The following is a 22,466-nucleotide window of genomic DNA, read 5'->3' on the forward strand; positions in this document are numbered from 1 at the left end:
GACCTATGGGCAATGTAGAAGAAGAACTTGAGTCAAAGGACTCCACCCATGCATGATAAGGACGTCGTTACAGCATGCAATCAGTGCAAAATCCTCTGTAACGTTGATGCAAAACACGAAAGTGCCAAAGGTCGCTCATCTCAAAATCCTCTCTTCATCATGAACGCCACCAAAAGAAAAAGAAACCTCACTTCTCCTTCCAAGGTGCAATCAACTTCGGCTTCTCCGCACGAGGCGTAGGCATTTCACCAGAACTTCCTTTCGTCTTAGCCTTAGCATCAGCTTCCTCCTTCATTTCTCTAGCTCTTTTTTCTGCTGCCCCCGCAGTCAAAGGTCTCATACCCTCTCGACGCTTCGCATTATGTGCGACTCGAGCATTGGCCAGAGCCTCGCTGACAGGTCCCCCGTGGACGCGTTCGGCCATATTGCGGATGCTTGCTTCTATCTGGTCAGAGCGAAGACTGACTTTGTCTGGGTGGTAGGTGCAGTGACGGGCATGGGCTGTTTCGCCGATGCGCATGATGTTTTCCCAGGATGCGAGGCACACGAAACACCATTCTTGACCGCAGCGGCCTGGTTACGAATTAGTATGTATGCTTAGAATAACTTAAGAAGGAGTACAGAAGACTTACATTGTAAGTGATCACAACCATCTGTCTTCGTAACACCCTGGTTGCAAGCTGGACAGACCTTGGAATTTTTCGAGAGTAGCTTAGCAGTAGCTTCGTCAGCCTCGAGACGCTCAATCTGGGATTCATCACAGTCGAACTCCTCGCAAGAGAATCCTTCGTGCCATGGAAGCTTGTGAAGAGCACAGGTCTTGAAGCCGCACAAGTTGCAATTCATGACTGGGTTCTCCTTGTGATTATCGGGATGGATTTGACCCGATCCGCAGCCGGGAGCAAGACACATGACAACACCTGGCGTGGATGACAAGAGGAGGTATTCAAAAACTATTTTCTAAATCAGCCATAGCTCCACTGAGATATTTTGGCATTAAGGATGCTCACCGAGCAACAATTTCGGGAGTTCCATACTCTCTCACCTCCTCGGGCTTGAAAAACTCTCCACACATGGGTCAGGGGATCCTATTAAATTCGCCCCGGCTGAGAGCTATTCCAATGGTGCGTCGAATGCAGTTGATGCAGACTAGTTGTTCGTAATAATGATCGCAAGTAGAGGTGATATTTCCGGATTCCGGGAAGTCATCGGGGGCATAGTCATTAATACAAATGGAGCAGTGCTTCCAACCCTCGGGAACGTGTGAATTTGACACGAATTTCTGCTTGTGTTTAGATCCCATTGGCGCAGACATCGGGGCAGCTTGATTGGCAATGTCATATGTGCCTTCTAAGTCCTCTTTGCTCTCACTATCCATATCGATATCCTCCTTGTCATATTTACCGTCCACCTCTTTGGGATCAGTCTCGTCGCTCACTTGGCTAGCAACATCGTTGTCCAGATGATCATCGTGATCAGTCTCAAACGAAACATCAGACGCTGCACGTGAGAGCTGACCAGGAGGGGCAACTGGGAGGTTATGAGGCAGGAAAGTAAGAGGAGTAGCCATAGGTGTAGGCGCCCACAAGGTGCTTCCATCAATAGGCGGGTCTTGCGCCGCTGACGGGCCAGGGAAATCGCTCCGAACGCCACCATCTCGAAGCCATTCGCGAATCTTCTGCGCCTCTTCAGGAGGGAGCGAAGTCTCGAGGTTCGTAAGGGCTAAGTAAAGTACAGGTCTGGCTGCAGGACCATCAGGTAGTCGGGAGTGTGCGCGCAGGATGTACTGCATTTGGCGATTATCGTGCTCTCGAAAAGTGAGGCCAAAAGCGGTTGAAGTACCGTCAGCGCTGAGCATCTTAACTGGAAGCGACTGTCTGTGTTTGATGTTTCTGCAATTATTAGATCAGACTTCAAACAATAGATGGGACGTACTTGCCTGGTATTGTTGAGCTGACCTCGCTCACTCAAGGCCAGCTTGGCGGTGGTAAGAAAGGAAACTTCGTCAGCAGCCCGAGAGAATATATGCTCCAACAAAAGCAGGACCACAAGTGAACATGATCTGGTGAATCCGTGTCGCAGGTTTTGGCGACTTGAGTGCAAGTTCTTGAAGCTTCGAGGGTGAAAGTGCAACCACCGAGTGATGTTGTTGCCTGGACCAGGAAGTTAAGCGAGATCTCGAAATAGGCGGCCAGGGGATCCTCCTCTCTCCCTTTGGGTAACTATGGCACGACTGAATCAGCAGATTGGAATGAATTGAGCTAAGAATAAATTTGATTTATCTTTAGATGTTGAAGTTACTTTATTGGTATAAGTGAAATTCTTAGCGCACCTGATGTAATATGGATTCGATTATCTGGTAACACTGCCGAGCAACCCTTTGTCACGAAGCTAAAATAAGCACCTCACACGCACACTAACAATGTTTCTTTCTCCAGTGATAGGTACTGACTTCAATTACCTTATCTGACTTTAACTGCGAATGCATATGCATTCAATTCAAGCTGGGGGTCTAAATACATAAATGGAAAAGGGGCGTTTGGGGGTTTAGTGTGGGAGCTGTGCGGAAACCTTTTCTCTGTCACTTGATTTTCTCCACAAAAGCTAAATTGGCATCAAAATTTCTCGCATGTTCTATATATTTTTTGGACTGGGCCATGAATAATATGGTAATTGCGCTAGAGTAAAGGGAGCCTGGTCTCGTCCGAAGGGCGAAGAGGTAGTTTTTCTAGAACCGACACTAATCCAAGCAAAAGCAGCCCCTATGATATAAAAAGACGGTTTCTCCGTTTACGTGACTCGTAGTGCTTTGTAGCATTCCCCCCCCCCCCTCCCCCAAGATAACCCGGAGAGACTGCTCCGCTGCGGAGTTCTTGCCATAATGTTCTGCACATGCATCACAGCGGTCGTGGAACAACAAAGGAAAGAGGTCGGTCCTGTGAGGACAATGGACACCTTTCTCATGTCCTGGAGGTTCCTTTGTGGCACATCGCTCATAGATGAATGGAGCGTCAGTGTGATTGCAGATGTCGTGTTTGAATCTTCGTAGCTTGCACATCCTGAATCCAGGTTTGCAGTGGAAATTTCGGGAATTCCAGGCGGAGATAGAGCATTTGATACATAATACTAGAATTAGGACTGTCAGCGATCAAAAACAGTGTACCATAATTGTACTTACCTAATCGACAGATTCTCACGCAAGCGGCTGACCATATGTTAGATATTTTTGCAGGCTGTCTTTGAGAGACAACGTCACAACAGTTGTGCAAATCCTTGTTGACCTCCTGTGAAAGTCCTTGTTTAACGCCACCAGAATAGAAACAGGCATAAATATATAACAAAGAAACTTGTCCCAATCAAGTGCCTAAATTGGGCCAAGTATGAGCGACAAGTCTCGCATGCCACACTTCAACAAAAGCAAAGCTCCTGCGATTCCAAGGCATCATTTCTGTAAGCTTCACCCTCCATCAACCCATGAACATAGCATGACCCAATAAAACGGTACTGTCCACTCCCCACTTCCCTAATTATGTATGGTAGCTCTCCACCATCCAGAACACATATGGTATCCCCATTTTGTGTTGATCTCAATCCCTGACCCATGCGAGAATTTTCTGTAGTAAACATTCTCCAACCTTCAGCACGAGAATTAACAGCCGTCTCAATCTGCAGCAATTGACTTCGAAGCGGCTCTTGTGTCTCAGGCACAATAGTCTCGGATCGGAAAAAGTGATCCATATAGGCTTTGAAGTACTCCGCATATTCAGGAGGTGGTCGATCCGCGCTAGCTGTGAGGTTGAAGATCATGGTTCGCCAAAATGCGTCGAATCGCCCGTCGTGCTCGTCTTGATCAAGCTTGTCGTATGATATCAAGTCTCTGCGGAAAGAGAGCCATTTCTTGACACTGTAAACTGCAACTTCAGCTTCAGAAAGCCCTTCGGCTTCGGTATCCGTACAATACACGTTATCAAGCGGTGGTGTCGTGTCTCTCACAAGATCGATGATTTTGCCTCGTGCAAACAGGAGATTTCCATCGTCGGATACACAAACTTTGGGGTTCGAGTCGCCTCCTGCATGAAAAGGTAATCCATTACCCATTCTCATTCGTATCAAAGGATTTGTTGCCTCAAGACAAGTAAAATCCGGTACCCAGCTCGGGAGAACCATCGCTCCAGATCGTGGAGGAGTGGACGGCACGCTGAGTGGATAGAGACTCCCTTTCTCCAATATACACCCAGTGACGAATTTTCTGAAGACCTCTTCGACAGAAAGTGAATAGTCTGGGATCAGCGAATTACCATATTGATCAACATCACCCCCCAGCCCAAGCAGCGAGTACACCACATCACGGGAATCCGTACATTTGAAGTACCTAGTAGAAACCACAGATTCAAGAAGCGGTGCATGTTCTTTCCGCCTAGAGTCTCTTCGTACAAGACCCATGATCACCATACCGGTATGGAAACCAGTCCTCGCTTCAATCGGATCTAAAACGTAGCTGAAAACACCGCTCTTATAGATGCACCAGTAAACATCTGCCAACACGCTCCATGAGATTGTTTCAAATCCACAGATCACATTCGCAGACGGCGCTTTAGCGATCTCTTGGATGACCCAGCGGCGAAGAAACCACGGCTGGCGGATCAAGCGGAGGAATTTCTCTTTCCATAAATCCTGGGTACGCAGCAAGTTTGAGAACGTCAATGATCCTGGTGAGAAGGTTCCTTCGAAGGACAGTTCCTCGTACGGGTAGCCGTCTTCTGTTTTCAGGAAGATTTCGTGCAGTTGTTGAACAGTTTTGAAGCTATCGCTTAGCCCATCAATGTCCTCGCCAATCCAGACAAGGACTTGACTGCAGCTGGAGTAGATTTCTCCCATGAGGGCTACTTGGTGAGATTTTTCATCATTGTCTTGTTGGTTGATGCAAATAGCGTCTGCCCAGATAACCCGCTCTGTGGATTCTTGTCGAAGGTGTCGAAGTGCGCCATGAAGGCCTTGGAAGTGGGTAAGCTCATGTTTGCTTGAAATGAAATATGACAGTAGGTAATGCTGGGAGACAATGCCTACTTTTCGTAACCTGTATGGGCCTTGCCTCGAGATATAGCTCTTTCGTCTGATTGGCGTCTCCCCAGACATAGGACAAAGCCTCGTATTGGGGATTGTCAGCGAGCTTTACATGGCGGAGACGGCAGCGGATCTGATCTTCACGTGAGCCGGGCTCAAGAATGAGGACTCGAATGGACAGTCTGGAGTCCAAAACTTTGTAAGTGTGTGTATTATCCATGTTGACGTTGTTTCTCAGCGAGACAGAAACGGAGCCTGCAGCGGCTATGGAAAATAGATATCAGAACCTGCCATCGATCTGGTTAAACTTTATTTGACTTTTCTGACAGACGGAAGTGGTATATCCCGAAGCCTCACATATGGATGCACGCCACAGTATTGATTGGATTGCTTCACATAGTAGACACCGTATTTTGTTGGTGGACTCGTCATTTCATGGAAACCCGCCAGATCCGTCACACGAAGATTTGGAACAGTAGAGGTACAATGTGTTTCATTCGAAGTCCTATTTCCTGTGTTGAATTTGGAGCAAAATGGTCGATGGTTTTCCAGATTCATGCTCAGACCTCAAGACCTGTCAGCATCAGTACCCCTCATTTTGGCCCCCAATGCGGGGTCAACTTTACCAGACTCTCCTCTTATGGAACGAAACAAGTGCTCCAGGCTCTTGTCCATTGCCATGATGACACCTTATATTGTCTGGCCGTTTTCGCCTATCTTTCAAATTTTCTCTCTTTTTACATATTATCGAAGCAATCCTCAATTTAATCACATAGCTCGCCAGCAATCTCTCTGGACATACATGCCGACCAGCACCGAGGCACAGCTGTGTGTTGCTCCTAGCTCGGGAGTTCGCTGCTTCTTCCCGAACACTGGATTATCGGTGATATGCTTTAGAATCAGATGCTGAAGAAGCTATTCGCGTTTAAAATCAACAAAGATACTCTGACAGCAGAGTGGCCAAAAAGTCAATCAGTCAGCTATCAGCTGAGCAACTTGCTGAACTGACCGGCTTATAAGGAAATCACAGCTTAATAGCTTAAGCTGAAGAGCTTAAAAGCTGCTTAAAAGCTGATTCTAAGAATAGATATATACAAAAAATCCCTGCTAAAGTCAACTGTATGAAATACTACTATTATTCAAGTAAAAGGGTTAATTATAGCACTTATAGTAATTATTTATAAAACTCTAGAAGCTTCTTAGGCTATACTGTTAGTTATTAAAAGGTATAGTAGAATAAGATATATTTGTAGTGTTTTATATAGTATTAAAGAGTTAAAATGTAAGGTAAGTAGCTTCAAGACGAGGTTTAATTATCCTACCGCGTCACACCGCCTAATTCTAGCCAACGGGAGAGGGTTTTTCCGCTCCAGGACCTCCACTTTTAGTAAGCGGGGCATTAAATCGACATATTAGGTACTAGGAATCTTACTTTAAAATCAGTAAAAAATTAAGGGCTAGCTTATAAGCTAGCTTATCAGCTGGTAATATCAGAGCTGATTAGCTTATAGATATCTTTAAGCTGATTAGCTGATAGTTTTTTATTAACTAACCGGTTGACTTAAAAGCTAGCTGACTTTTCGGCCACTCTGTCTGACAGATGCTCTCGGCAAGCCAACAAAGACTGTCCTTTCGCTTCGCGGCTGGAGAGGAAAAATGGCCAGTTTCCACAACCTGCTTTCAATCTTCACGTTAATTTCCTTTGTGAGACTTGATAGTGGCTCCAAAAAAAGTTCTGGTTAACTTTCATGATTTGTTTTGGATCCTCTTGCTTGTGAAAGAGCTAGCCGACAGTAAGCGAGTGACCGCTAAAGCTCTCACACTGTGCTGACTACCTAGGAACGCAATATATGATGTGGCTTCCCTCTCTCTGTGTAATAAGATCAATTCACGCAAATTCAGCAATGCCAGGTGAATTATTGAGCTGATGAAAACATGAATTACATGACAGTGAAGGGAGAGTTCACGTGACTATATACCCCTCCTCGGAGATTAGCTAACGTGCGACTCTCATCCTTGAGTGTCAGCACATGTTCAATCAGATTCTGAGGCCAATCGCCCTCAGAACCAACCATGGCCTGTAATGTATGCAGTATCGCAATCGGATTGACCCGTTATCGCGCGATCACACGATTTTGCTCACCGAATAGAGTGCAGCCAGGTTTGGGGTCGAAAGCCCACACACACGCCGTGTACCCAGCCATCATGCAGGTAACAGACAAGCGACCTATCGAGCCTTCCCACGTCTCAAATGCATATGCGAAACCAAGGATAAAATGGTCTTGCCGTCAGCCCTGCTTTTGATTGAGCGTATATTGATGGTTCCCCGCCTCAGCTTGAGTGGACTGTTTTCGATCACCGACGACCTCAGCAGAAGTTGATCAGGCTGACTTTGAGAACTATTCAGGCGGTCAAAACATAGAGTAAGTTCAATTTTATATAATTATCAAATGATACTGAGTACGATATTGTCTAAACTTACTGACCGAACAGTTGCTTTGTCCTTTGAAATCAGATCGTCAAGACCAGCATCATGGCTTCAAAACGGTGCCCAGGGAATTTCATCCTTGACATCGCAAATACTGGAATAGGGGTCACAGCTTCACTCTCTCGCTTTGGCTCCGGTTATAGAGTCAAGAACGTCGCCAATAGCATCTCCCTCTCCGCGACTCTGCTGATTGATGTTGGTCGCGATGTCAACAAGAACGAGGGCTACTTCAAGGACAACTTCGAGGCCAAGTTCCATGTTGCGTTAGCTAAATGTAAGAAAGAGTACGAGCAAGTCGTTGCGGCTATCGAGAAAGTCCAATCCTGGAAGAAAGATGAGACCGATGAGACTAAGGAGGGACCACCAAAGAAGCCCTGGAAGAAGTTGGCTTGGGGTCTGGGTATGACAGATGATGAGTTCAGCGACTTTGAAGATGAGTTGGATGAATCATACAAGATTGCGATGATGTCACAAGTCGTTGTTCAGCTTGTGATTCTCCAGGTAAATGCACAGAAGTAAGATAATCTTGTAACTCGTCTGACATATCTATTCTAATCTGGGATGCAGACGAGAGCTCTCCGATTATGAACTTCTTCTTCTTCGCCGAGTAAAGAAAGCTATGGGGGAGTTTCTCGAGCTCCTTCATGACACAGGTGTCGCCAACCTTATGGTGTTCAGTCTGAACGAGCCGACAATGCCAGCCAACATTACTCAGGTGGTGCAGGCCATTGAGGAGAAGAAGGGTGCCAAGAAGGATGACGACACAGCAAGTAGCACTTCGATCACCATTCGTAATCCAACAGAAATCAGTGTGCCTCTGAAGAAAGGGTGAGCCGCATGCACTTCTCAGAGCTTACCGAATGCTTACAATTTCGTAGACCAGGACCTGGACCTCCACCACCACCTGCCCCCATCGTTGAAACGATTGTTCCCTGCAAAGCACCAGATATCTATGAGATGCATCATGCCAATATCGAAAATCGTGAGAGAAAATCCAACCAAACAGTCTTCCGCTTCATCGGCATCCCGCTCAGAATCAACCGCACAGAGAATGAAGTCTTTGGTTCTCTCAGTAAAGTACCAATGTCTCAAGATGACATCAAAGCCTTTCTTGAGAAGAACAAAGACGCAACGGCGAAGCAGTCAGCGATCGAGACTCTCATGAGTGTACCAACAGCCACCAGCGCAGCTGTCTACGCTTACCTCGCCACCAAGGCCGACAGGCGCACATATCAATCACACACCTGGAGTGTGGATTGCGTAGTCACTTCTCCAACGGACAAGGTCAAATCGTTTCCATTCGTGAGAAAGAAGGAGAAGGTCTCTACCAATCACATCATTGTTCTCAAATGCGAAGCCCGATTTCCCGGAGGTCCATTCCCACGTCCTGGACCACCTCCAGGATGGGGCCGTGGCCCACCCAATGTTAACCGACGACCGGCAAGCTCAAGATCATCCTCGATCGTTTCTCGCAAGCGCTCGAGCGTAGCTGCGAAGTTTGAGCTTTCGCAGCAAGAGACTGAGAATGTTATCAATGACTACCTGGCGTCATTCTCGACGTTGTATGATGGAGTGCCGGTTGAGCAGCGTGGCGCGGCTTTGAAAGCCATTGTCTTGCCTACTGCAGATGATTCGGACTCTGACAGCGATGGGTCGTCGAGCTCGGGAAGTACTAGGTCTCTGGTCGATGACTAGATGCTGGGGGCTGGGATGATGACTTTCATATGTTGCCTCACGTTTGCCTCACATTTCCTACACAGGCTCGCTTACGTTGTTTATTGGTTGTGAACAAGTCAGTTTTCTCAGTCAAATAATGATTTAATTTTCATTACTACCGTACCAAACATCTGTTCATCAATCATACTGAACATAAACATCTTGATTATGACGGCCATGAAGAGAAAGATATTCTTGATCCAGCCATCACGTCAACAGTCTCCAACGCGAGCTCCCAACGCCAATGCAACATTTCTAACCAAGCACCTATCTGACAGTGTTTGAAGCAGTTGGTTTCAAGTCCCCACCAATGTAAACTGGAGGTGGTTGAACATCGCTTGGTCGAGCCGGCTTGATATCATCATCGTGCGAATTGTTTTCCTCACTTGCAGTCTCGACAAACAACCGTCCACCATTTCTACGACGACGGCGCAAGTCATCAATAAATCTGAGTACTGCCAAAGCCAAGCCGAATGCAATGATGGCAATATCGATGCTGAATCCGCGGCGGTAGCGGGGCTTGTCGTCTTCGCGGAAGATCTGTGCGCCGTAGATACCTGCGATGTTGGCGCCCATGATGACCCTGTGCGAAGATTAGGCGAGTACTAGAGGCAAGTGAGAGAAAGAGTACTTACATGGCCATAGCAAGTGCTCGTTCTTCGGAGTCGGTACAGGCAAGTGACATCCATGCGATGTTAAGTGGATGCGAGAACGTGCCGAATGTCTGCGTCCAGACCACACCGAAGTATCGGACGCCTCGTTGGTTGATCTCGGTGAAGATACGATTGAAAACATATCCAAGAAGATGGCAGCTCAAACCACCAATGACGGTTTCACCACGCTTGTTACTACAATCCGTAAATCCCTTGTTCTGGACGGTGAAGTTTGATTTGACTTACTAGTGATCCGACACCCAACTGAAGCCGAACGACACCGGAATCTGAAGGAAGAGACCAACGGATGCCAATGCGTTACTGGTCAGAGCAGCGAAGCCAAAGTCTCTGACGATGGATGGTGAGTAAGTGTCGAAAGCACGCTGAGGACCGTTGTTGGACAGTGTGATGAGGAAATGAATCCAGAGTCGCCAGTTCGAGAACTAAATGGAGTCAGCATCTGTATTCATCGACGTCGGGTCTCAGTAAGTCTTACAGCCTTCTTGAATGCAGCTCTACCAATCCGCTTCTTCTTCTTGCCCTTCATGGGGTCATCAAGCAGAACTCGACTTCGGAGAATATGCAACTCCCTCGGTGTGAAGAGTGACACCTTTGGTAGGAAGGTACTGTGAGGTCGCTTGAAAGAGTCGGGAAGGAAAAGACCAAGGATGCATCCACTGAAGCAGGTGAAGGCTCCCATAAGGACGAACAGCCAGAACCATCCTGCACGACCTCCAACACCGCGCATGTGTAAGATACCATATGCGAGCAACTTCGAGGAAGCTTGACCAAACTGGTTACCGAAGTAGAAGAACATGACTCGCTTCGCAGTCTCTTTCCGTGTGTACCAAGTCGAAAGAGTCCAAAGACCACCAGGGATGAAACCAGACTCAGTCACACCCAATAAGAATCGACTTGCGACGAAAGATCCATAGTTGTTTTGGAAAGCTTGGAATGTGCTGACGGTTCCAAATAGAAAGAGTTGGAGGGTAAGCCATTTTCCGGGACCGACTCGGTAGAGGATCATGTTGGAAGGAATCTCGAAGAGGACGATTCCGAGGGAGAGCATTTGTTGGCCGACATTGAATTGATCTTGGGTAATGTTGACGTCCTTAAAGAAGTTGTCTGTGAGTGCGTTGGCGATATTGCCGCGATCGAGTTCTGTGGTTTGTGGTGAGTGGGCAGATCGCGAGGCGGATAAATGGTGTTGACTTACGCAAGCAGAAAAAGCCAAGAGTGAGAAGAGGCATGATGATTAAATCCAGCCTATGAAATTCATCGTCAATGCTCGTTTCTTTGGTGTCGTGTTGACTTGCACGTACTTTCGCTTGGCCTTAGCCTCCTCCTCCTTAGTCCAATCAGTCTCCAAATTGAGGACCTCCTCATCCTCCCGGGGACGAGGATACTCGTCCGGATTCGACGACTTCAAATCCAAGCCTGACATGATTGCAATACTTTTCTTCGACTTTTGGTTCTCAGATGTATTGAATCTTATCGAGCTAAGAGCGTGGACAGCGATCCGTTCTTATAAACTCCTCGCATCTCCCCGAGCTCCTCTTGTTTTTTCTCATGAAGTCTTCTTTGTGGTATCTGGGCAGGATGATGACATGTCTTGGCTTTAGCACGCAATCTGAGTACATATTAAAGGGTGCGTCGATAGGTATCTTGGTAGAAAGATAGCTTTGCACTATCCAGCGGCGGCTTGCATGCCCAAGATCTTGGGTGTATCTTGGAAAGCGAATTTTCGCGAGGCGCTTAGCGTCTAGTTCAGTCGTGGACGCTGGGCAGGTCTAGGCACTTGACCATGACAGGCTTGCTGCTACCTTGGCACGCGGGATTTATGGCGTGTTCTCCTGATGAATTTACTTGGACAAAGGGAGAATTTTGTATGAAGTGGGGAATTGTAGTTCTAAGGCAGCTGGGTATTTCCCGATCGTTGCCGTTAGTGCGTGCCGGGCACAGCATCGTCAACACTAACCCGGCATCCACGGTATATTAATCGTCAGCCTGGGAGAATTTCAAGACAGCCAATAGATTTTTCTTTTGCATCTTCAGCTGCAGACCTCCACTACCGCCCACATGGTTCTGGACTTGTAGCGGTCATTTTGGGGATCTGATCCCTTGGCGCAGCCGGTAGACCAGTCCGGGCGTGGAACCGAGAAATGCCATGCAACTGTGCTGCTTGGCTACGGCTGGTTCCGTGCATCTCGTGGTATAAGATAACGAGTACATGTACGTGGGACGATGAGAATTTGTCACAATGGTGGAAGACGATACTTTGGCTTATAAGACGTGATGCGGCTGGAATTCAGAGCTTCAAGAAATTGAGAAGATTTTCGAGACATATTTTGTTTTGCTGTGGCCAGAACGCTTGACAGATATGAGTTGAAAGCCATTTTAAGCACCTGACTATTGTGGGCTTGATGGAATGCAAATCTTGTCTGGTGGAAACGTGCTCTCATTGACTTTGGACTTTCAGATCGACGCATCACCTTTTATTTCCAAGGATGTTATGATGCTGATCAGAGCTCGCAGTCAGATTGCCCCATTTCCTGTTACTACTTCGGGATTTTCACTGGGCGTCTCAGAAGAACATGCGCGCTCGAGAACTGTCTCTAAATTACACAGTATCATATTGACCGGCAGAACAATAGTATTGCGCTGTCCAAAGATACAGCTATTCTTCGGCACCAACTGTGCTGACGTGCCTCATGGCATGGTTGTGTACCGCGTCTTGCTCCATTGCCATGTTCATCCAGTATAGTATTGTTCCTTCAAGCCAGAAGGTGCCGATCACTATGAAGAGACCATCTTTAAATTTGGTTGTACCAACACCGATTATTCTTCGAAGCCTAGTCCAGCACCACGGATCCACAGCGAAAGCTTCCGTGTTTTGCAAACACCACACCTGAGCCGGTGAACGCGCAGGTGGGGAAACTATCAACAACGGATGGATAATATGACTCTACATAGCTGTTAAGTATATCCTATACATCATTCAATACCGATGGTCTTGGTATCAGTATTTTGTCAGTGTATCCAATTGTTTCCTCGGCCGGCACTTCGAAACACTCGCTTAACTGTTTACCCAGATTGGTACGGGGAACCATGTCCACCAGACTTGTTTTTCCATTCAGCCTCCTCACTTCCCCAGGTTGGCCCGAAAAGGCTAAGTAATCCATTTAAGCATAACGCTCTCTTTATAAACGCTTTTGTTTGGACCTGGATGTTCCTGAAGTAGACTCTCACAATCGAACACAGTTTCAGGACTTCACTATGGTTCAAATCTCATCACTCTGGGGTGCTTCTGCACTCATTATTAGTCTTTCGAGTCGCTCGATAGCTTCAGTTTTACAAAGTCGACAAGCAGCTGCAGCACAAGTCGTCAAGCTCGCCTCGACTGAAAATCTTGCAGTCCGACCAAATGGCCAAATCCTAGCAACAAACATGAACAGCGCAAATCTGTATCTCGTTGATCCAGTCGCAAAAACTTCCAAGACAGCTGTTGTAGTCACTGGAGCTTCAGGCTTGAGCGGAATTGCAGAAGTCACTCCAGATGTATTTGCCGTGATCGGTGGGAAGGGGATCTACAAAGTCGACTTCACAGGAGCCTCACCCGTCGCAAGTCTGATCAAGACCATCACCGAAGCCAATAACTTGAATGGGTTGACTGCATTCTCCAACGACACCGTCCTAGTTGCCGATGCAGGAAAAGGCTCAGTCTTCCGCTTCAACATCTTGACAGGAGCATACTCGACAGCCATAACAGACCCCACCATGGCACCCTCTGGCAGCATTCCATTCGGCATCGACGGCATCCGGTACAAAGATGGTGTCGTTTGGTACACCAATATTTTCAAAAATAGTTTCCACAAGGTTCCTGTTGATGCGACTGGCAAGGGGACGGGTGCTGTTACTACGCTTTGGACGAATTTGATGGGTGATGACCTGTGCTTTGGGCCGAATGGCAAGATCTACATTGCGACGAACGGGAAGAACTCGATTGTGGAGGTCGATCCAGCTGTGGGTAAGCCGACAGCTATAACTACGGTTTCGGGTTCGACTTCTTGTGGATTTGGACGGACGGAGAAAGATAAGGATGTCATTTATGTTGGTGGTGGGAGTGGTATATTTTCGTTCACTGTCAAGCTCTGAGGGCCCCTTCATGTCATCCCTGGACGAACAGAGATGTATTTTGGGCAGTGAATGGAATGGAAAATAACACTTGATTGTGTATCAGCTCGGAGTGTCTACTTCAAGCTTAGTCCGTTGAATGTCGCATTTTCACTATCATGTTTTGAAGCTTCACATATCTCATTCTGGGACAAATTTCCGTATCTATCACCTAAGTCTTAATTATCTCTAGGTGAGAATTCTTTTATGTTTGATAGACGAGTATTATCCTACCTAGACTTGGGGCTTGAACAGTCACATGAAGTACTGGGGTATCTCGAACGTCCACCAGTTCCTCTACATTTGAGCTCGACTCTTACTCTTCCAACTCTTTGCAGTCCTGAACATCATCGTCTTCCTCTCCTCCTCCTCTTTCACGATTCCTTCCTCATCATCCTCATCTCTCGTCATCCGAGGTAACTCTCTACCGTTCCCGAGAACCATTTCCAATTCTCTACGACACTCGTCACAAACGAAGGCTTCCTTCATTGGATTATCAATAAAGTCATCACAATACTTTGCGTCGAATCCCCTTGCATGATCGTCTTGATGTCTATGGCAAATAGTGGTGGTCTGCATCACATCTCCGCAGGAGTAAGTAGTTGAAATTCGGAAGCACATGATGACTCGTGATATCAGAAGTTCGTCTAAAATCGATGAAGTAAATGAATATGGGAGATTTCTATTGAGCGGTCAATACAATATAAATCATGTGAAAGAAACAATGGTTGCTATTGTCTGATGAGGATGAGCGAGTCTTTCAACTCGAGTGCAGTGACAAGCATTCCTTTCATGCTTTAGTTGATAGCCCTGTTGGCACGATTAACAGACAAAGACTGCTTTAACGTCAACTAAGGGCTGTCTTTGGCCTGCGAGGCGATAATCTACTCCACCGGAGGTCTTCTGCTGAAAACGAAGTCAAAGACCCTGTCTCTAGCGAGCCGATCCCCTGAAGTTCTAGCGAGCATACCTTACTTCGTTACGAAGTTAGCCGAAACTAGGTAGGCAGAGCCGTACAACACCTGAGAGCATAGCAGAGCATGATCACTAGGCTAGACCTAGATTTATGTGATTGGCTAATTTTGAGGGTCTACTTCAGCTCCTCAAAATTGAGGAAGCTTTGTATACCCCTGCTGTGTTGTAAAACAAAGGGCGCTTCTTCTTGGGTCGGTTTGTCAGCCATGCCAGCTGAAAGATTTCCCCACACTTGGCCGCTCCCCGCATTGGTGCAATAGCATCATAACATTGCCAATAAAAAGTCTTTATAAGCATTGAGAGAATACCTAGAGGCCTCATATAAAACGAGATCCCAGACTCCGAACAGAAAGTCATTACGACTCATCTTTTTCTTCTCTGTGACGGCCTTGCCTTGACTGCCACGTTCTGACCTTAACTTATGTATCCAAGATATTGAACGAAAAGTAGCCAGCTTTCGTACTACAGCAATTTCACAATGTCATCCGTCCCATTTGCAATAGTGGACGTCTTCTCCACCACAGCCTACAAAGGGAATCCACTCGCCATCGTGGACAACCGAACTGCCGACCTCACCACGACTCAGATGCAACTCATCTCCAGGCAATTCAACCTTTCCGAAACCACCTTCTTCTCACACTCTTCCCTCGAAAAGGCCAATTTCAAACTCAGCTCTTTCCTTCCCGATGGAAAAGAAGTGTTTGGAGCTGGACATAATATCCTTGGGGTGTGGTGGTTCTTGGCGAAAGGTGGATTCTTGGACTTGTCGAAACTTGCGAAGAAAGACACCGAGACTGGTGATGAGGAGTTCGAACTTTGGCAAGAGCTGGGTGGAGAAGTCTTGCCTGTGAAGATTGTGAGGAACGTTGGTTCCGCAAGGGAGAAGGACGGGTTTTCCGTATCGATTCGACAGGCACCACCAAAAGCTGGGAATGTACATCCAGACCCCGCAGCTCTAGCTAAGAGTATCGGGCTTGAATTATCAAACATTGGTATCCCTAGGTCTGCAGAGAACGGCCGACCTCAAGTCTTTTCCACGTCTACGACTCGCCATCTACAGGTACCAATCTCTTCCATCTCAGCACTGAATCGAGCAGTTGTCACCCGGGACAAACTCCTTCAACAGCTTGCACTTGTGGATGAAAAGGCATATGGACTCTATCTCTTCTCGCCAGAACCAGGAATGAATAATTCTTACCAAGCTCGTTTCTTCAGCCCTGGCATGGCGGGCGAAGATCCTGCTACTGGGACTGCGGCTGGGCCGTTGTCGGCATATTTGCATACAAAAGGGCAGCTGGAGTTAGTGGATGATATAGGGAATATCACTGTGCGTCAGGGCGTAAGAGTCGGTAGGGAATGTCTCATCAAGGTCACCCTGACAAAGAACGAGCAGAGTGGCGATAATGATTTGAATGTGGACTTTTCTGGTAGTGGGGTGGAGGTTGCAAGTGGAGAGATTCAGGTTCCTGCTGTGACACTCGCATTTTAAGTTCTTTTCGCGCACCATTTCCTAGTAAAGCCTGATGTAATCCATTATTACTGGCAACTGTTGCTCTCCAAAGGAGTATCACTGTTACCATCCTGTATAAATGCTTTCTAATCTAAATTATGTGGTTTCAAGTCTTTTGCTGTGCCGATCTCTTTTGCCTGCAGGCACTATTCCCAGCAGGATGATCGTGACACTAGACCGAGTAGAAAGATTCTGGTGAGCAAGCGGCTTTGTTCAGTAGAACATGCATGGAAGAAAGGAAAGTAGAATGAACTGGTCTAACGGAGGACAAGACTGTCGTTACCAAAGACCAACCGTTGTTGGGCAAATCGCGATAACCCTGCTGGCATCTCATCGCCCTGCTCTCTACGTAACTTCGTGAAGGTCCGATGTGAAAACAGTTTCGAAGTGAAGGGTTCTACTGCTGAACAGAAGCGCTTTGTTATCCTATCACACACACGTTACTCAGGATGAACCCTCTTGTTCACGCTAGCTTTGTTTGGTGTTTGGCCGTGAGCAGCTGCCACACTAACTGAGCCGAGGGGAATAATTCTTGATCATGCTTGAGTCCGACCCATGCGCCATTGTAATGCTATTCGCCACTATTTTCGACTGGCCTCGGGCGCGGTTGAGCGTAACCCCCGGTTGTCAACGCAAACGTAATAGCCACGAGCTTTTTAATCTCGTCTTGATATGCCGCCTCTCCAATCAGCCTCAACAATCCGGTTCTCCAACTCCTATTCGCATTTGTACTCCATACAAGCTGTGCCTTCTTAAATCATGGGCCCATGGCGGATAAGCTCCGGCCAATTCCCAATCGATGAGCCATACCTCTCCCTCGTCGTCAAGGAGAATATTGCGCTCGTTGAAGTCCAAATGACACATTGCTAGCTTATTGAATTTCCCGGAAAACGCTCCAGGTGGTAAATACGTAGCATGGCCATAGTCGTGGCATACAAGAAGGCGGCCGTTGTACCACTCTTCCAGGTCGCTTAGCGATTCGAACGGGCCTGCTCCATATCCAGTGAAAAGAGCACCTTCAGAAATACCTCCACCAATTGGCCCTGGAGTTTCACATTCCAGGTTCTGAAGTTAACATATGTAGTCGCGAATCCGAGATTGAATTCCACCCCGAGCTGTCTCATCAAGTCCGTCCCAAACATCAATTCGTACTTTTCCGTTGATATACTCCATCAAAATGTAAAACGTGTTGGATTCGTCGTCTTCAATAGTATCTTCGGCCTCCTATGCATCAATGACAGCCGGTAGGCGGATTTTGGTATGGGCCCCAACATATTGCATGTTTCGTGCCTCTGAAAGCTGGATGTGCCGGCCCTATTTCACTATCACAGAGCTTGTCACTCGAGCCAGTGAGGCAGGACCTTCGCCCCATCCAATTTTTGGTGCAACAGGAATGCTTTGAATGATCTCGTTACGTGTGACCAGTGCTAGATTCCGTCCCTCAAGGGGATATGTATGCGCTGCGATTTGTGGGGACATGTTAGTCTCTGGACTTGTGTCGTGTGTGATTAGGTTCCGTGCATATTGGTAATGCAAGACACTTGAAAGTACATCCGGGGCTTCACAAGCCGCACTTTGTCTGCCATCAATGAAAACATCGATTCGCCAGCCTGGGCGGCCATTGGAAGCGCGCGGCTAGGGCTATTTGACGCACAACCGGCCTTCCACGGCAAGAGCCATTTAATCATCAAAAAACACTCCCACAGTACCAGTTCCTCCCTCCCACATGTCCTGCATTTGTTTGATGACATTAAGGCTCGCAGTCCCGCTACCATTTGTACCATATTCGCAGCCAAAAATGCCTCTAGCTTATATTCCCAGGTCTCTCGCCAATACCGTACGCTCTGAGCCTGTCACTGCCATCTATCTCTGTGCCAGTGCACCCACCGAAGTCGCCGCTCCTCTAGAACCTGGAGCCTCTATCAGTGGAAAAATGACCAACCATTGGGTCATGTACCTAGCGGCATCCTCTACTCGTTCCATCTGTTTCGATCCCAGTCCCACAGGCCCAGGAAACTCCCTTGATCTCATCATTACCAGCAAGAACATTTCCCACATTAACAGTGCCGTCAAGAGCATGTACCTCACCACTACGGCAGACCTCAAAATTGGAAACGTCTTGGATCACATCACCAATTGCAAGTATGACAAGTACACTTTCAGCGCTGGAGGGCAGGGATGTAGATTTTGGCTCTACTCCGTTGTGGAATCTCTGAGTTCAGCTGGATATATCACTGATAGCTCTGAGGCGGATGCTGCCAAAGAGGCATTGGGCATCGTGTGGGATATTGAAGAGGGCCGCGTTCCTGCAGTTCAGCAGACGGGTATGACCAAGGGCACTTTTTAATGTCCCTTATTATTTTCAGGACATTGGAAATCCGAAGTGGTGGGTACAAGAGATGGGAATTTACTCTCGAGTCTGGGCTGTTTTAAAGGCCCTCCAAGACTCCAAGTTTTCATGAGCATCTCTACTTTCAACTACCCGTAGGGCCAAACGAAAATTCAAGTTGTATGCAACTACGAGACCGGACTCGTGCTTTTGTGCTACCGGTTCAAGGACCCTTCCTGTAGCTCTAGTTTATCCTGCTCAGGCGAATATGGAAGGTCATAGCTCATCCTACACCACGTATTGAAACGCTCCAACCCACCTACACCTTCTTTGACAGTGTGGCTCCCAACTTTTTTGTTGTCCATTCTCCACAAAAGCTTCAACAAAAGCAGGGTGACCTTCCTCCCAACATTCTACTTCCAAACAACAGACGCAACGATGGCGTTCAATTCCAAAAGTGCTACGCACTCAGGTAGGGGAACCTCTTCTTCTTTCGTGTCTCTTGGATGATTTCAGTTATAGTTGTCGAACCGTCGCCCGCACAAGTCACTCAAATCGACCTACCACTCGCTCAAGTTTGCTCAACCTCTCAATGCAAACAGCAATCTTCCCACAGCAAGACCTCTCATTATTTTCATCTACTTCAAAAAGATGCCTTTCGAGCTCCGTCTGATGGTGTGGAAACTGAGCTTGCCAGGACCGCGCACCATCACCATCTTAGAGAAGAGCAAGAAAACCTACCGGATCAACTCGGCTGCCATCTCAACTCCACTTCTTCACGTCTGCCACGAGTTGCGCGAGTTGGCTCTCAAGAGATACACAGCTGCCTTCGAATCTGATCACCACGAGCCGTTTTACTTCGACTTCGAGTCAGATTCACTTAACTTTCCTACCTTGGCATCCATGTCATATTTTCGTGCCTGGAAGGAGATGACAGCGCTAGGAAGTGTGCCTCAAGCTCTTGGCCAAAGGGTATCATTGGGAAGACTCAGATACTTGAAGTTCTCATATTACAACGCAAAATCGCCCTGGAACACCATTCCATTGCTGATTTACCGTGGCATGTATAGCTTGACCAATGTCTTCATTCAAAAATCCTCAACAACTCAGACTCGCGGACGAGGAGCCTCTACAGAGCGGAAAGCATGGGTAGAGGCTGATATCAAGTGGGCAGTGAGTGCAATGAGAAAGGGGCAGTCGAGTGTCTCTCACCTTCAATCCGTCAATGTGACTTTCTTGTCAGGTCCGGAAATGGCAGCGAAGATCAGAGTCGAGACTGTAAGTGTTCCTCCCACTTGGTTAACAGTGGAGGAGTAGTTACTAACATTAAAGCAGCTTGAATAGAGCCAGTATCGATCCTGATACTTTCTGCTCTTCTGCGAAATAGGGGAGGGGGTATGCACATATCATACAAAAGCACAAGCTGATCATCTCCGACCAAAATGTATCACGCATTCAGTCAGGGGAATATTTTAGCATCACCAGACTATCGGTCGTTGATTTCACAGGACTCGCAACTCGAGCGGGATATCTTATTTTCTCAAATAACCATTATTATGCAGTCATGAATTTGGGCCAACCGCTGTATGTTGGCAATTCTACAGTGAATGATTGATACTCGTGTAATTCGGTGATGCTAGTGACTTTCCATCGTCGTAAGGGAATATGGGAATTGAACTGTTCTGCCTCATGCTACTGTAATCGACGATGATAGTTTTTGTACAAGGGAAGCAGTCCGAATCTCGAGAATAGGTGGTGTCGATGGATTTTGACTTGCCCAGATGTTAGACTCTAGGCTACTACTGGTCGGTACTCTGGCGCAAACAATAAGTGAAAGATTCATGTTATAATACTTTGTTGGGACACTCGCGCTAGTGTTAAGCGAGGCTTCTCAAAACACAACCTCCCGTCAAGATTTCGCTAGAACACAGTTTCCAGCCTGCATTATCGAATTGTTGTCGCAAGGATGATTTTTTTTCCCCACTGCATGGTTGCCAGTCACCATTTCCTGATCAACTTCATTGTGCCATGCCAGGATGCTACTTACAGCTTTTCTTGCTTCTACAAGAACTGATAATCAATGGTCAAATAAACATAGCGCCAGTGATGAATCTTTAATGTTAACAGACGCTAGATATAGACCATAGATATACATACCAAAGGTTTCGCAAAGCCCTACAATCTAGGTATAGAGAACGAGCAAAGTGGTTGGATTTACCATGAGAGATCATATCACGTGAGCGGTACCCAGGTCTCCACTACCACCGCCACTAGCTAAGCGAGCAGCGCTAATGGAAATCCCACAGTGTGGATTTTGATTTTCGCGAACCCAAACTTTTGAACTCTTCACGACAACCCAACGACAACCACCCTTGACACTCGGAATCTACAGGTCAGTACTTGCGCATCAATTTCTATAGCGGGCAATGTCGAATATCTTCGGAATCAATCGCATCCAGGGTCTGCGGAGAAGAATGTTGGATGTTGGAATACGAAGCGGTGTCCTCAATCGCAAAGTCGAGCGCACAATTTGATTCGGAAAGAATCACAATTTCGCACATCGAACCGTCTGGCACATCTTCTACACATCTTCTCTGGACTGCTCTGGTTGTTGGCTTGGTTCTGCGTGTCTGCTCTGGCTTGTCCCAATCCTTCATTCTAACCTTCAACATCTGAGAGACATCTGCTAATTTCTCTCATGATCCAGAATCCGCAATCATGGGTATTTCTCGAGACTCCCGACACAAGCGCTCTGCTTCTGGTGCGAAGAGAGCATATTACCGTGCGTAGTAGAAAGCCCATGTGCCTTTGGCATATGTTCCAACCTGATCTGAAAGCTAAGACTTTTTACAGGGAAGAAGCGCGCTTTCGAAGCCGGCCGACAGGAGTCCAACACCCGTATCGGAGCAAAGAGAATCCATCTTGTCCGTACCCGTGGTGGTAACCGCAAGTTCCGTGCTCTTCGTCTCGAATCCGGCAACTTCTCCTGGGCTTCTGAGGGTATCGCCCGTAAGGTCCGTGTGATCGTCGTCGCTTTCCATCCTTCCAACAACGAGTTGGTCCGAACCAACACCCTCACCCGTTCCGCCGTCGTCCAGATCGATGCCGCTCCTTTCCGTCAATGGTACGAGGCCCACTACGGACAGAACCTCGGTCGCAGACGCCAAAAGCAAGCCGGTGCTGAGGTCGTCGAGCCAGACACCAAGAAGAGCAAGTCCGTCGAGAAAAAGCACGCTGAGCGTTTCGCTGCCGTAGGAAAGGTCGAGCCTGCTTTGGAGAAGCAATTCGAGGCTGGTCGTCTTTTCGCCGTTATCTCTTCCCGCCCAGGACAGAGTGGACGTTGTGATGGATACATCTTGGAGGGTGAGGAGCTTGCTTTCTACCAGCGCCAACTGAGAAAGTAGAGGGTTTTTGCTGCCTTGGGATTGTATTTCTCTGGAGACATGCTTGGAGTTGCATCTGCGGACCGTTCATTGAGAACTTTTACGACAAAGGGTCATCAGCAATTCAAGGGGAATGGGAATACTAAAATCTTGCAATACCTCCATGTTCTTGTAT

The 22,466-nt window shown here is 47.3% G+C and overlaps 10 protein-coding genes across 12 annotated transcripts; 6 read left to right on the plus strand and 4 right to left on the minus strand.

Moving 5' to 3' along the window:
• Nucleotides 1-187: 187 nt before the first annotated feature.
• On the minus strand, nt 188-1,035 carry ONS95_007089 (uncharacterized protein; the record flags this gene model as incomplete). The annotated part of the gene is made up of 3 exons (XM_058500582.1): nt 188-573; nt 633-953; nt 1,011-1,035. 3 exons carry the CDS (start codon nt 1,033-1,035, stop codon nt 188-190), a joined length of 732 nt encoding a protein of 243 aa, XP_058349398.1.
• A 43-nt stretch (nt 1,036-1,078) lies between these two features.
• ONS95_007090 (uncharacterized protein) lies at nt 1,079-2,059 on the minus strand (the record flags this gene model as incomplete). Its single annotated transcript, XM_058500583.1, has 3 exons — nt 1,079-1,892; nt 1,940-2,000; nt 2,050-2,059. 3 exons carry the CDS (start codon nt 2,057-2,059, stop codon nt 1,079-1,081), a joined length of 885 nt encoding a protein of 294 aa, XP_058349399.1.
• Nucleotides 2,060-2,610: 551 nt separating this feature from the next.
• Nucleotides 2,611-6,146, minus strand: ONS95_007091 (uncharacterized protein). Of its 2 annotated transcripts, none has more exons than XM_058500585.1 (4): nt 5,691-6,146; nt 5,422-5,638; nt 3,179-5,351; nt 2,611-3,126 (listed from the first exon to the last, which is right to left on the minus strand). In XM_058500585.1, exon 3 carries the CDS (start codon nt 5,134-5,136, stop codon nt 3,409-3,411), a length of 1,728 nt encoding a protein of 575 aa, XP_058349401.1. In that variant the 5' UTR covers nt 5,137-5,351; nt 5,422-5,638; nt 5,691-6,146; the 3' UTR covers nt 2,611-3,126; nt 3,179-3,408. The 2 variants fall into 2 exon arrangements, with proteins under 2 accessions (XP_058349401.1, XP_058349400.1); XM_058500584.1 differs by having other exon boundaries at nt 3,179-4,994; nt 5,068-5,351; nt 5,422-6,146.
• Nucleotides 6,147-7,428: 1,282 nt separating this feature from the next.
• On the plus strand, nt 7,429-9,389 carry ONS95_007092 (uncharacterized protein). Its single transcript, XM_058500586.1, has 3 exons — nt 7,429-8,067; nt 8,120-8,380; nt 8,431-9,389. The coding sequence occupies exons 1-3, from the start codon at nt 7,598-7,600 to the stop codon at nt 9,245-9,247; spliced, it is 1,548 nt and encodes a 515-aa protein (XP_058349402.1). The 5' UTR covers nt 7,429-7,597; the 3' UTR covers nt 9,248-9,389.
• On the minus strand, nt 9,390-12,378 carry ONS95_007093 (uncharacterized protein). Of its 2 annotated transcripts, XM_058500587.1 has the most exons (6): nt 11,244-12,378; nt 11,138-11,187; nt 10,418-11,082; nt 10,168-10,364; nt 9,904-10,116; nt 9,390-9,851 (listed from the first exon to the last, which is right to left on the minus strand). In XM_058500587.1, exons 1-6 carry the CDS (start codon nt 11,363-11,365, stop codon nt 9,536-9,538), a joined length of 1,563 nt encoding a protein of 520 aa, XP_058349403.1. In that variant the 5' UTR covers nt 11,366-12,378; the 3' UTR covers nt 9,390-9,535. The 2 variants fall into 2 exon arrangements, with proteins under 2 accessions (XP_058349403.1, XP_058349404.1); XM_058500588.1 differs by having other exon boundaries at nt 9,390-10,116.
• Nucleotides 12,379-13,167: 789 nt separating this feature from the next.
• On the plus strand, nt 13,168-14,256 carry ONS95_007094 (uncharacterized protein). Its single transcript, XM_058500589.1, has one exon. The coding sequence runs from the start codon at nt 13,198-13,200 to the stop codon at nt 14,074-14,076; it is 879 nt and encodes a 292-aa protein (XP_058349405.1). The 5' UTR covers nt 13,168-13,197; the 3' UTR covers nt 14,077-14,256.
• A 1,049-nt stretch (nt 14,257-15,305) lies between these two features.
• On the plus strand, nt 15,306-16,699 carry ONS95_007095 (uncharacterized protein). The gene has a single exon (XM_058500590.1). It carries the CDS (start codon nt 15,548-15,550, stop codon nt 16,556-16,558), a length of 1,011 nt encoding a protein of 336 aa, XP_058349406.1. The 5' UTR covers nt 15,306-15,547; the 3' UTR covers nt 16,559-16,699.
• Nucleotides 16,700-18,377: 1,678 nt separating this feature from the next.
• Nucleotides 18,378-18,926, plus strand: ONS95_007096 (uncharacterized protein; the record flags this gene model as incomplete). Its single annotated transcript, XM_058500591.1, has 1 exon — nt 18,378-18,926. One exon carries the CDS (start codon nt 18,378-18,380, stop codon nt 18,924-18,926), a length of 549 nt encoding a protein of 182 aa, XP_058349407.1.
• A 633-nt stretch (nt 18,927-19,559) lies between these two features.
• On the plus strand, nt 19,560-20,252 carry ONS95_007097 (uncharacterized protein; the record flags this gene model as incomplete). The annotated part of the gene is made up of 2 exons (XM_058500592.1): nt 19,560-20,186; nt 20,244-20,252. 2 exons carry the CDS (start codon nt 19,560-19,562, stop codon nt 20,250-20,252), a joined length of 636 nt encoding a protein of 211 aa, XP_058349408.1.
• A 1,374-nt stretch (nt 20,253-21,626) lies between these two features.
• RPS8A (ribosomal protein S8A) lies at nt 21,627-22,312 on the plus strand (the record flags this gene model as incomplete). Its single annotated transcript, XM_058500593.1, has 2 exons — nt 21,627-21,690; nt 21,762-22,312. The coding sequence occupies 2 exons, from the start codon at nt 21,627-21,629 to the stop codon at nt 22,310-22,312; spliced, it is 615 nt and encodes a 204-aa protein (XP_058349409.1).
• Between the last annotated feature and the right edge of the window lie 154 nt (nt 22,313-22,466).

The sequence above is a fragment of the Cadophora gregata genome (assembly GCF_030347475.1).
Source record: "Cadophora gregata isolate MNR1 chromosome Unknown scaffold_19, whole genome shotgun sequence".
NCBI lineage: Eukaryota > Fungi > Ascomycota > Leotiomycetes > Helotiales > Ploettnerulaceae > Cadophora > Cadophora gregata.

Bases quoted from the DNA above. Each gene is read 5' to 3' on its own strand.
- ONS95_007095 (XM_058500590.1), top strand. From the start codon at position 15,548: ATGTCATCCGTCCCATTTGCAATAGTGGACGTCTTCTCCACCACAGCC.
- ONS95_007094 (XM_058500589.1), top strand. From the start codon at position 13,198: ATGGTTCAAATCTCATCACTCTGGGGTGCTTCTGCACTCATTATTAGT.
- ONS95_007091 (XM_058500584.1), bottom strand. From the start codon at position 5,284: ATGGATAATACACACACTTACAAAGTTTTGGACTCCAGACTGTCCATT. The intron at 4,995-5,067 runs GTAGGCATTGTC...CCCACTTCCAAG, and splicing joins GCCCATACAGGTTACGAAAA to GCCTTCATGGCGCACTTCGA.
- ONS95_007092 (XM_058500586.1), top strand. From the start codon at position 7,598: ATGGCTTCAAAACGGTGCCCAGGGAATTTCATCCTTGACATCGCAAAT. The intron at 8,068-8,119 runs GTAAGATAATCT...TCTGGGATGCAG, and splicing joins CTCCAGGTAAATGCACAGAA to ACGAGAGCTCTCCGATTATG. The intron at 8,381-8,430 runs GTGAGCCGCATG...ACAATTTCGTAG, and splicing joins AGTGTGCCTCTGAAGAAAGG to ACCAGGACCTGGACCTCCAC.
- ONS95_007093 (XM_058500587.1), bottom strand. From the start codon at position 11,365: ATGTCAGGCTTGGATTTGAAGTCGTCGAATCCGGACGAGTATCCTCGT. The intron at 11,188-11,243 runs GTACGTGCAAGT...TGAATTTCATAG, and splicing joins GAGGCTAAGGCCAAGCGAAA to GCTGGATTTAATCATCATGC. The intron at 11,083-11,137 runs GTAAGTCAACAC...CACAAACCACAG, and splicing joins TCTTGGCTTTTTCTGCTTGC to AACTCGATCGCGGCAATATC.